The following is a 12,488-nucleotide window of genomic DNA, read 5'->3' on the forward strand; positions in this document are numbered from 1 at the left end:
TTCCGCAGCATGGTGGATAGCAAGTTGCTATGAAGAAGCGGCTCCTCTAAGCCTGGGGACAAGAAAGTCAAAACCTTGGTTCGACAAACAATGTTATGAGGCAAGGAGAAGTACATTAGAAAAATTGAACAGGGCAAGAGAAATAAGGAACAGGGAAAACTTGGAAGAGTACCGGCTACAGAGAGTTCAGTACAAAGAGCTCCTGAAGAGAAAAAAGATTCACTACATAGAAGAACAACAGAAAAGGATCATAGAAGAAGCTAAATTGGATCCATACAAGGCTCTACGGCCGAAAACGAGCAAAATACATTCTAAGATCGATATGGAAACATGGAAATCACACCTCAACAAAACAATTGCTTTGAGAGATACGAGACCAACACTCAGATGTCCAGATCACAGAGAACCATCAAATTTAATAACGGAAAATGAAATCGTTCAGGCCATCAAGGAAGGAAGACCCAATAGAACACCAGGACCAGATGGAGTCAGAAATGAGCATCTAAAAGAGACAGTGAGGGAATTGTTACCGGTATGGAGTGCCTTACTGAACAAATGCCTCGAAACTGGAAGGGTCCCAACAGATTGGAGGAAGGCAACAATCCGAATGCTATATAAGGGGAAAGGAGACGCAGATGACCCGAATTCCTACAGAGGGATCGCGATGGAACAAACAGGTTTGAAACTTCTGACAAGGATCTTAACGAAGAGAGTGATGAATGAATTGGATGCACTGTTACCAGAGGAGCAATTTGGATTCAGACGGAAAAGATCTACAACTATGGCATTGGAGAATTTACTGAATCATATTCGTATCACCCTAGAAATGCCACGAGGCAAATTATTTGTGGCATTCATTGACTACTCCAAGGCATTTGATTGGGTAAACAGAAGGTTACTCATAGATAAGCTGGAGAAGTTAATCGGAACATCTAATGTCACAACACTCATATCAAACCTGTTGGCTGAGAATTATATACAGGTGGACGATGGCATTGGGTCGTCAGATTGGATGCCACAGACTATAGGAGTTCTTCAAGGTGATCCACTTAGCCCTATATTATTTAACGCTTTCACCTCTGATGTAGTGTCAGAGATAAAGGAAAATACAGACTCAGAAATGTTCCTGTATGCTGATGACATGGCAATTGCGGCTGAAGACATAACAGAACTACAACGTGCGATGAACTTGCTAGTGGACTGGGCTAACAGGAATGAAATGAAAATAAATGAGGATAAGACTGAACTAGTCGTATTCAGGAAAGGAGGTAAACTAAAGGAAACAGAGCACATATGGTGTAATAATGTCCGCCTTCGCAGAGTTAGCAGTTTCAGATACCTAGGTGTAACCTTGCAGACCACATGCAGCAGTTTCAGGATCCATATAAGAGCTAGAATTATTGCAGCTCTGAAAGCGATGAATGACATCGAGAATATCACACAAATTGCAGTGGATACAGCCATGGTGCTTTTTCGAGTAAAAGTGCTACCAGTGTTAACCTATGGGCTTGAGATCATAGGGGAATTCCTGAGTTTGAAGCAATTAAACGACCTGGAAAAGATAAAATCCAGATATCTGAAGCGAGTCCTCAGTGTTTCAAAGACTACAAGATCTCGACTTGTATATGAACTCGCGAGAGAAACTTTCCTGATTGAGGACCTGAGATACAATCTTGTTTTACCAGGAGGCGCAGCATACGATAACCTGTTGCATAAACTTAGAGAAAAAAAGAGGGACATTTGGGAAGACTTCTACTCAACGGAGGCCATGACGAATCGAAAATGGATGGAAACGGGCTACCAACTGAGACACATAGTTACGAGATTGGCTGTACACGGATTCCATTTCAAGATGTGTAAAAACAAAGTTTTTCACGAACCGAACATAAACTGTGTGTGTAGGCTATGTGACCAAGTATGTGAAAGATATCATATCCAGAAGTGTTCCTCGAGGTCCTGCTCGATTAGTGAATTTATTAAGGACTAACACTTTTGCAGAGCGCATTAGACGCCACGCTGTCTTATCTAATTGTGAACCTCTATGCACATTGTGCGCAATAAAAATTTATTATTAAAACGTTCATTTGGAGTGTGCTGCTATACGGCTGTGAAGGATGGACTCTCTTGAAGGAGGACGTGAAACGACTAGAGGCAGTGGAAATGTGGCTTTGGAGGAAGATGACAAGAACTAGCTGGATTGAGAAGAAAACTAATGAAGCAGTGCTTAGAGAAATAAACACCCAGAGACATTTAATAACAACGATAAAAAGGAGAAAAGCGTCAGTTTTTGGTCACATTCTCCGGCATAATAACTTCATAAAGAACTTGTTTGAAGGCAAGGTGATGGGAAAGAAAGGCAGAGGGAAACCAAGGAAGAAGATCATTGAAGAGGTAGTTGAGATGATGGGATGCCAAGGTTATGGAGAGATGAAAAGGATCGCAGAGAGAAGAGATCAATGGTTGCAGCGACAAGGCGAAGCCTTTAGTTAATGATGATGACGATGTGGATATATCGATAGGCTTATGAAAACAAAGACAGTGAATCTAAAAAGAAAATGGGCGAAATTTTAAAAAAAGAAATAAACGGAAATAGGAGAAAGTACATAAATTTACTTAGAGAGAACAACAGAGTAACAAAGATTCCCAAGAGTACCGTAATTGAAAAAGTTCAAACAAAAAGTGGTCTTATAACAGACCTACATATTAAGAACAATATACTTACCCAATCTCCGCAATATTCTCTTACATTCGTCGCGGGACATATCGAGGATCATTGGCCACATAGTGTCTGGAAAAGATTTTTTAACCATTTGTACAGAACATTTTAACCTAGACAAATATAGAAATCTAAAACTTGTCATGCGCCAAACACTTAATCTTCGTTATTTTATGGAGTAAACAGTTTTTCTCATAAATATTTAAATTTTAAAAAATTATCTCACCCATCTCTGAATTAGAAAACTGTCCAAGTACGAAAATGTAAAATCCACAAATGTCAAGTTTACTTCAGGAGACATAACGCATCTGTCAAGAACAAAAGAACACTTGACAGGAGAACCAATCTATACCATGGTAACATGATTAGAATTACATTAATAAAATTCCAGTAAAGGAGGTGATTGCGTGAATTTTTTGTTGTCTTGGTGAAAATATTTTTATTTTATTTTATTTTGTACTGTTAATTACAAATTATTTCTAAAATAATGTAATACTCGCATCTTGATAATTTAAGCAGACGAGGTTGGTCAACTTTTCTGTTGATGTAGGACGCGTGTTGTTTACTATCCAAATGTGAAGTGTTCGCGCCAAGCTTAGAACGACCGATGAAATCAGAAACAGCTTATATATTAGTCTGCTCTCAGTAAAATCACGTCAGTAGCGATGATATTACAACCCAGTCTCTGCGGTGAAAGTTATCCAGTTGACATTTAAGATATTTTTTTTGGAAGTAATTTGTTTGGCGCACTTTCGTGATCACTGCCAGCGTTAATGGGTTCCAAAATACCTACCCTTGAAGATCTTCGAAAAAGAGAGTATGAAGTACAGGTACTTGATCATTCTGTACAGGATATCGCTGATGGAGGTAAGAAATATTTCTAATGACAATGCCACCAGGTGTATGGTAAGTTAATTTTACTTTCATACCCTCCTCCACCCACATCGATTTTGAATCTGACAGTCGGTTCTTATTTCTACCGATCTTTTCTTTTTCTGTTTCTCATCCAGTAGTCTCGCTGATAGGCATTGCTTTTTTTTTTTTTTTTCATTCATTACCTAATACATCTCATATATAAGCCTACCTGTTTAATCACTGATAAACCTGTAAGTTGTTAATAGCCAATTAATGGTATTAACAAACTGTCTTCCTAATTTCATATCTCACTTCTGTCAATTTTCAGGGCTCGGCCTTATGTAACAAAAGTCTAACTTGTAGGATTCATCAATTAAAAGATTACTAAGTAATATGAAATCAAGAAAAGTGTACCACACATAGGCTAAACTTTGAACTCACAAACTAAAATTTTTGCAGTTGAAGGTTGTAAAAGAAAAATAGGCAGAACTTCAGCATTGTCCCTCAAGTTGAAGTTCAATCTTATACATCTTACCTTGTAGTACATGGAGGAGAGAGAGAAGTGTTCATTGGCAATGGCTTGGGATGCAGCAACCCATCCCAGGAATGTTTCTTACTTTTTATACCGATTTTCTTTGTGTCCATTAAGAAAGAACTCTTGCCACGAAGTGTAGTGTAGTGTGAACCACGTAGTGAAAGAAGCTAACATTCATTAAATGCACTATGCTATATATAGCAAAATATCTGAAATGGTGCTAGATTTTTGTAGGCTCTTCATGAAGCTCTTTGCTATGCACCTCTTACATGTCAGACCAATGGGTTTTGCCACTATCCAGGATGTACACAAATCAAGAATTAATATACACACCTTAGAGTTTTTAGTCAACAGTAGGTGTGTGGAAGTAAAGCGAATTGAAGTAAATCAACATGCGCAGCTCGCTTTACCAGTCTTGGCTTAGGAAGAATTTTATTGTTATTGCCACTCGCCAACCCACTTCTATAAGTATGTTTACTTTTATAGCAAAATATTACAAAACAAGCAACATTTTCCAAGTAGCCATCAGAACGAACACTGCTCATCATCGCAAACAGGCTTTGGCCGGATCTGCTATTGAGGGGCAAAGTTTTACGACCGCACGCCCTTACTGACACCAGCAGATTTAAGAGGCCTCTTGTAGTTGACTGTATGTATCAAACACTGCTATTGGCTGAAAATAATTCAGTGTGGCATCATTCCCAGAACTCAACCCAGATAATTTTTTCACCCAACTGGGGAGCAATAAAAATTCCTGAACAGTTAGAAGAATAGTATGACATGAATTACTGTGTTATGCTCCCTTCAAGAGGTTCTGTGCTAAGCACTCCTGACATGTTAAGCCAATTAGTTTTGTCACTATTCACAACTTGTGTAGACCAATAGGCTAATGAAAGAGTGCTTCAGAAACAGGTGGTAGCATTGTCGGATGAAGGGAGTAAGGTCCTGACAAGAAGAGGGCATCGTCTTATGTGCCCAGTGCAGCTTGCTCTCACGTTGCTAGTTGGGCGACAGTTCTGAAGTTCTACCTCTGCCACCTGGGCGACTGCCCTAAATGCAGATCAGTAGTGATTGATTGATCTCTGGCCATTATTATTTTCTTCTCCTATTCCATGTCTACCCATCATGATTTCTCTTCTTTCATTTTCACTACCAATTTTCGCATTTAATCTCCCATCAACATCACAATGTCCTTCTTCTTTATCCCTGCCAGTGTATATATAAGTTTATCATAAAATTCATCTTTTTCTTCCTCTTCTGCTACCTCTGTTGGTGCATACCACTGCACTATGGTCACAGGTCTAACTTTGGTTCTTATTCATACAGTAATTATCCTGTGTGATACAGGGGTTCATTCCATTATGCAATTTTTTGGTTTCTTTGTAAGACACCCACTCCACTTGAATGTTGATCATTTGCTTCTCTTCCAGAGTAAATGAAGACACGACCCTCTTCTGTCCTAACCTCTTTGTAGCCTGTCTATCTTGTTTTACTCCAATTCGTGCCCTGTATTTAATTGCAAAAGTCGTTTCCATAAAATCCGGCCAACATAAATTTTGTCTGGTTTCTAATGAGTTTGATTCACGAGTGCGAGTTATCAGCGTACAAGCACCCTAAGTCCAGTGGAGGGGCTGCTTCCTGTCTGTGCTAGACTACAGAATTTTTTTGTAGGGGTTATCTCCCTTAGCCTTTAAAGCTGCCTCTTTACCACAAGGCAGTGGTTTCGTCTTTGTTTATTCCCAAGAAGAAGGGCTGCCTCCTCCCCCAGCTTTGCTGTACCAAAGGACTCCTTCTCCACCATTCCTGCCGTTGAGGTCTTGACTAGAGCCCCGTTAGCTGTCACTTTGTAGGGTTCTTGTAGGGCCTTAACAGCGACCGTAGTGGTCATGAGGCATACACAGTCCCCACCATTGCCAACCTCCCACACCGTGGGCAAGGGGTTGGCATTTGGGAGGCCAAGAACCCCTCAATATGCACATATTATAACTTGGTGCCACTAAAACACAGTCCTTGAGGATTTTACATATTTTTTCTTTTCTTTTTTTTTTTCTGGCAGTGTACACTGACATAGCAAATGTCATGGGATAGTCACCTAATAGCGTGTGGGGCCTCCTCTGGCCCTGCGAACTGCAGTGAGACGCCGTGGAAGTGAGTCGACAAGTCCCTGGTATGTAATATAGATAAGAAAAGGTTCCACCTTATCAACTTATAAATTAACTTATAAATAAAATTGGTATTGATAAGGTGGAACCTTTTCTTATCTATATTACATGTTAACTATCAATACGGAAAATGAAACTAATTAATCAAGAAGTCCCTGGTAGTCCTCCGGGCACAGGTGACACCAAATCGTTTGCAGAGCGGCCGCCAATGCTGGTCCGTTCATGAGTGCAGGATCCATGGCACAGAGCCTGTTTTCCAGGACATCCCAGATATGCTCGATGGGGTTCATATCGAGGCTCCGGGTGGCCATGGCAGTCGTTGGACCTCCATTGCATGTTCCTGGAACCATTCCCGGGCGACGTGGAAGCGATATGGCGGCGCGTTATCATTTTGAAACACTGCAGAACCGTCTGGGTGCTGGAAGGCCAAAAATGGGTGGAGATTGTTTCCGAGCAGCTCAACATACCGCGTACCATTCAAAGTCTCTTCCAGAACAACTAGGGGCCCATTCCATACCAGGAAAATGCACCCCAGACCATAACAGAGACACCAGCACCCTGAACAACACCTTCGAGGCAGGCAGGATCTATCGCTTCATGTGGTCTGCGCCATACACGGTGCCTCCCATCGGCATGGTGCAGTTGAAATTGTGATTCATCCGACCATATCACGTTTCGCCATTGTTCCAGTGTCCATCCCTGGTGACTGGCGACAAATGCGTGTCGTTGTGCCCGATGACGTTGGGTTAACAGTGGCACCCATGTGCGACGCCGGCTCCCATACCCCATAGAAACCATGTTCCTACGGATTGTCCACTGGAAGACGTGTCTAGCACGGCCTGTGTTGAATTGAGCCGTGATTTGTTACACGGTTGCCCGTCTGTCACTATTGACAAACCATCTCAGATGTCGCCGGTCACGGTCATCGAGGGTGGCTGGACGGCCGGTTGTTCGTCTGTTGTGGACGGTGACACCCGCATTCAACCATCCACAATACACCCTGGACACGGTTGATCGTGTGAAGCCGAATTCCCGCACCACTTCCGAAATCGCACTTCCCATCAGTCGGGCAGCGACCACCATACCCCGTTCGAACGGTGTCAGCTCACGACGACGTTTCATGTTACACCTGTCACATGCACAGCCACTGCTCACAAGGTCTCTATACAACTGCCTGGCACAGGGGGCGTGTGGTGCGCAGACAACACACCTGCGCATCAGTGCTCTGCTATCCCATGACATTTGCTCAGTCAGTGTATATAGATTAAGAAAGTTGTAAAATAGTGTTACACACTAATACTTTGAAAGATTAACGTAGATTTCATTTGTTTGCATACGAAAATAGACGAGTTTTAGAAGCCCATCTAACATTCTGAAGCAGACATTTAGAAATATTCCTGTAAACTGTAGTCATCCTTCTTCAGAGTTCAATTGTAACAGGTTGTGTTTTAAAAACAACTGATTTTAGGAACTAACAAGCCATTCATATACATGGTTTATCATCAGTCCGGTACCTACAAAAGCGTTAATGTAAAGTGTGCACTCATCAGAAGTACATATATTCCTTAGTGATTCAGTTGCTCTTAGTCCCTCCATCATTATCTCGCAAAACTCAACCCTTTGATCCAAATATTCTTCAGTCAGTCTTTTATGTATTACAAGTTTATAACGAGGAAACTTCTGTACTTTGAGAATTGTATGGTACTGATTGAACTCATCAAAATTACAGTGTAAGAAAACGCTTTGCAAAGTAAAATCATTGAATTAGCAGAAACATATCCTACGACTTCAGTTGTAGTGACTTCATGCATATGCAGAGCCTTTCTTAAGCAGCTGATCCTGTTTGTTTAAATTTCTCAACTAAGTCACATACACTGGCAGGAAATGTAGTCCACCAAGAAGGAGTTGTGCTATATAAACGAAATTTGGGAGGCGTATTTGCACATGCGAAAGATGACGCGTATTCATACTTGCGCGCTAGTTGACAAAGAGGGTTGCTAGCAGTGCCACTATGACTTTGCAAAGAAAGTTTGCTTTCAATACACGCTGTACACTTTGTGAGCATTACTCATCGTCCTATGTTGATGTTGTGAGGTAGGTGTGAGCCATATAGGCCTTTAAGGAGACGAAGAACGCAGTATCAACTGCTTACTGAATTTTAAATGGCCGTGTAGGAGGACAATGAGAAGGTGGATGTTCTTTCTGCGATATTGCAGAAAGACTTGGCAGGGATGTATCCACAGTGCCTCGGCATTGGCAACAATGTTCCATCCATCAGAGCTTCAGTTGGCACCATAGTGACACAATAAACTGTAACAAATCGATTAATCGAGAGAGAGCTCCGAGCCAGACATCCTGTAGCATTCATGCCACCAATTCCTAATCACTGCCATCTGTGGTTTGAGTGGTGTCAATTTAGAGCTCATTGGAGGGTGGAGTGGAGATCTGTTGTGTTCTCAGATAAGAGCCGTTTCTGTCTTAGTGCCAGTGGTGACCATAGGTTGATAAGGAGGAGGCCAGGCAAGCCCTTGGAACCAAGCTGTCTGCAGTGTTGACACACTGGACTTACACCAGGAGTTTATGGTCTGTGGAGCAATTTTCTTTGACAGCAGTAGCACTCATCATAATCCCAAGAACCTGGACAGTGAATTTGTACATCAGACTGGTGATTGTACTGCCATTCATTCACAATATTCAAGAGGTTGTTTTCCAACAGCATAACGCTTGTCCTCATATTGTTGCTGTCACCCAATGTGCTCTACAGAGTGTTGATCAGATGCCTTGGCCTGCAAGATCACCAGACCCTTTGCCCATTGAACACGTATCCAAATCCAGCATCATCCATTACCAGCATTAACCACTGCCGATTTGACTAATTGCTACAGGCATGGAACTCCATCCAAAAAATGACAGACAGCACCTGTATGACACACTGCATGCATGTATGTTTGCATGCTTGCATTCAAAATTGTGGCGGCTACAGCAGTTATTAATGTACCACTATGTTGCATGTCTTCTCGAGCATAGCTGGACCCTGTGACCTGAAAACGTTCCTCAACTGATAGACAGTTGCATAGACCTAATCTAAATTGCATTCCTGTAAACTAATGTCCTTTTGGTGCTGGGATTTCAGTATCTGTCATTGTATCTGAGCATGACTTAAATTTCTTCCGGGAGCTCTGTCATTAATATGCAGTCTGTCTTACACGTTGATTTGTAGACTTTTAAATGAAAATAATTGCAACTTTGTCATGCAAAGTGTACATCGCGATCCTCTTGCTAGAGTATTTCAATAGGTACGAAATTCTGACTTAATCCTACAAAGTTGTTAAGCTAATGACTGTTTATGAGAAAGATAAACAAAATAAAACTTCTCTATTTAAACAGCATTTCTGGGGTGTTTCTTTTAGTGGTTTAACGTCACACAAACATATCGAATGTTTTCGGCAACACAAGGATGGGAAATGGATAGGATTGGGAAAGTAGCAACAGCTGTGGCCGTGAGATACAGTCCCAGTATTTGCCTGGTATTAAAATGGAAATCCATCTTAACAGGGCTTTCGACAATGGGATTCAAACCCACCATCTCCCAAGTACAAGTTCACAGCTATGAGACCCTAACCACGCAGCCTTTGTGTTAATATTTTTTCAACGATCTTAAATATTTTATAAAAAATCAATTAGTTTAATAAATAAAAATGTTTCAGACAAAAATTGCTTGCCTTTTTTGTGTAAAACCTGAATCTGATAAAATAAATATTTGTGTTCCCATTTTAAAAAAATTAGCTGACCTTGAAAACTTTCTCTACATAAAATGTAACTAATATCATTTTGCCCTCCACAAATATAGAAACGTTTGCCGTAAATTTTTTAGAAAACGTGTGATTCATTTAATCATTTGTTCTGATTAAGATATTTTAAGTATATTGTCTTTTGTGATATGAGCATAAAATCATTAAATCTGTTTCTTTTTTCTAAACTTGTTTTAGTCAAATCAATTGTACATGATAACATTATCACTGCAATGAATATGCTCCAAGGTGTCTTAAGCAAGAAGGATAAACATAATGTGGAAAAAATTAAACGAGCAACTGCATCCTTGCTACAAGAATATGAAGTGGCTGCAACTAACAAACATGGGGAGATTGAGGTATTGTATGAGCTTATTAGAAATAGAATGATTTATTCTTGTGAAGTAAGATGTACATACAATAAACAGTGTCATTTATAAATTAATACTATCTTACTGTACATTCTATTACTTGAACAGAAAAACTTAACAAAACACTCCCTAGCATAAATCACACTATTTGGAAAGATGTATTATATAAATCTGTTTATAGCCAACGCCAGGGATCCACCAGCCCTCCTCCAGAAATATATTTACTCGTATAACATAATAGAAATGGTAACACTGATACAAATCGTTTTGACATTTCCCTTACCGCTGGTATAGCCGCTGCCATTGGCTGAAATTTATGTGTAATGTCACTCCCAGGATTCAACACAGATAGATGCCACTGTGAACACAGCAGAATAAAAACTTATAAACCAATGTCATGAGTTACGAATTTCATTATGGTCCGTATTGACAACTGATCACTATCAAAGGGTGGAGAAGGTGGACCCCTCTCTACCCTTTGATAGTCATAAACCAATGGTGATAAATGTTTTAACCCCTTATGCCTCAATCTGGCCCCACAGTATAGGGGTAGCACGCCTCTTACCCGGAGGTCCCGGGTTCGATTTCTGGCCAGGTCAGGGATTTTTATTTGGTTCTGAGGGCTCGTTCTAGGTCCACTCAGCCTATATGATTACAATTGAGGAGCTATCTGACAGTGAGATGGTAGTCCCGGTCTAGAAAGCCAAGAATAATGGCTTAGAGAATTCATCTTGCCTTCGGGCTGAGCTGTGGTTGCCTGGAAGGCAATGGCCCTTTGAGCCTGTTGCGCCATAGGGTTTGTTTGAGCTTATGCCTCGAGGGAAAACAGTTTTCTAACCCCATTGCTGAAAATAAACCAATGGTGATAAATTCTTACACTTAAACGTATATAGTGTAAAGAAATCACTGGTAAAAATCTTCACCTTGCAACCAGTATATATATTTCCTCATTTGTTAACAGTTGCTAGAAACTAAGTACATCCCTCAAGGCTGGGGAGCACTTTGTTAAGTCTTACCTGTTTGAACTGTGTAAAGAGTAACTGAGTGATATCATCTTTAGCTTCTCATAAAGCTGTATTTCCAATGCATGTGAGATTTTTAAAATGAAAAATCAAATCCTTTTGGGTTGGATTCTATGTAGGAATAGAAGTCCTATAGCTACGATCACAATATTAATAGTTGTGTAAAATTGCCATGTCTTGCATTCTTTAAAGTATAATGCAATCTTTGAACTAAACTATCTAACAAATACTAGTTTGATTCATATGCATAGATATATCTCCTCATCCTCTCTCCCTCCCCCTCCCCCTCCCCCTCCCACTGAGTCCCCTTGCAAGGTCGGTGGGTAACATGCACTTCTTCCATGCATCAGGCATTTGCTTTGGCCAACAGCTTCAAGTGGCAATATGTGTGCTTGCCTTTAATGATGTCTATAAATTCTATAAATGCATACAATATCTTACTGATTCAGTGTCCGACTCCGTGGCTGAATAGTTAACATACGGACATTGATCCAAGGTGTCCCAGCTTCAATTTCAAAATTTTTACTGTTATTAGTTAATTCCTCTGGCTCGGGGGTTGGGTGCTTGTGCTGCCTTCAGCATTAGAATTAACTCTTGTAGAGCCCCATCCTCACAGAAGCGCAGGTTGCCTATACCACCGGACGGAGCTAGGATCGAACCTGCCAAGTTGGGGTCAGAAGGCTAGCACCTCAACCATCTGAGCCACTCAGCCTGGTGGTGGCGTTTTTTTTTTTTTTTTCTTATTTTGTCTCTCCTTGTTTTCTGAATCACAGTTCTTAAGAACTTCATTTCCACTGCTTGTAGTTTGTTGGTATTCCTGTTGTTTGGATGCAGATTTATAGACTACGTGGTAACAGGTACAAAGAAGCTCGTATAGAGTATTAATTTCGGTCGTAATGGAACTTGTTTATCTCAGGAAGTTTTCTCACAAGATGATAAAACTGTACTTTACTAGTGATTTCTGCAGATGTTTGGCTATCTGTTGTTACTACCCTGCTAAGATAATGGAACTGATGTACTTTTTCCAACTTTGATC

General features: G+C 40.6%; 2 protein-coding genes across 5 annotated transcripts in view; one reads left to right on the forward strand and one right to left on the reverse strand.

Moving 5' to 3' along the window:
• The window catches only part of LOC136877339 (BRCA2-interacting transcriptional repressor EMSY), a 261,181-nt gene extending 258,161 nt beyond the window's left edge, over positions 1 to 3,020 (reverse strand). For 2 of the 3 annotated variants that reach the window (XM_067151292.2, XM_067151290.2), the window contains exon 1: positions 2,723 to 2,839. In XM_067151292.2, the coding sequence (XP_067007393.1) occupies positions 2,723 to 2,810 (88 nt within the window). In that variant the 5' untranslated portion in view covers positions 2,811 to 2,839. Of the gene's footprint in view, positions 1 to 2,722; positions 2,840 to 2,942 lie in introns of those variants that run through there. The other variant, XM_067151291.2, reaches the window with a different exon arrangement.
• A 314-nt stretch (positions 3,021 to 3,334) lies between these two features.
• The window catches only part of Mis12, a 51,728-nt gene continuing 42,574 nt past the window's right edge, over positions 3,335 to 12,488 (forward strand). For both annotated transcript variants that reach the window (XM_068228508.1, XM_067150729.2), the window contains exons 1-2: positions 3,335 to 3,583; positions 10,258 to 10,418. In XM_068228508.1, the coding sequence (XP_068084609.1) occupies positions 3,490 to 3,583; positions 10,258 to 10,418 (255 nt within the window). In that variant the 5' untranslated portion in view covers positions 3,335 to 3,489. The remainder of the gene's footprint in view (positions 3,584 to 10,257; positions 10,419 to 12,488) is intronic.

Source organism: Anabrus simplex, chromosome 7 (genome assembly GCF_040414725.1).
Source record: "Anabrus simplex isolate iqAnaSimp1 chromosome 7, ASM4041472v1, whole genome shotgun sequence".
In the NCBI taxonomy this organism is placed as follows: domain Eukaryota; kingdom Metazoa; phylum Arthropoda; class Insecta; order Orthoptera; family Tettigoniidae; genus Anabrus; species Anabrus simplex.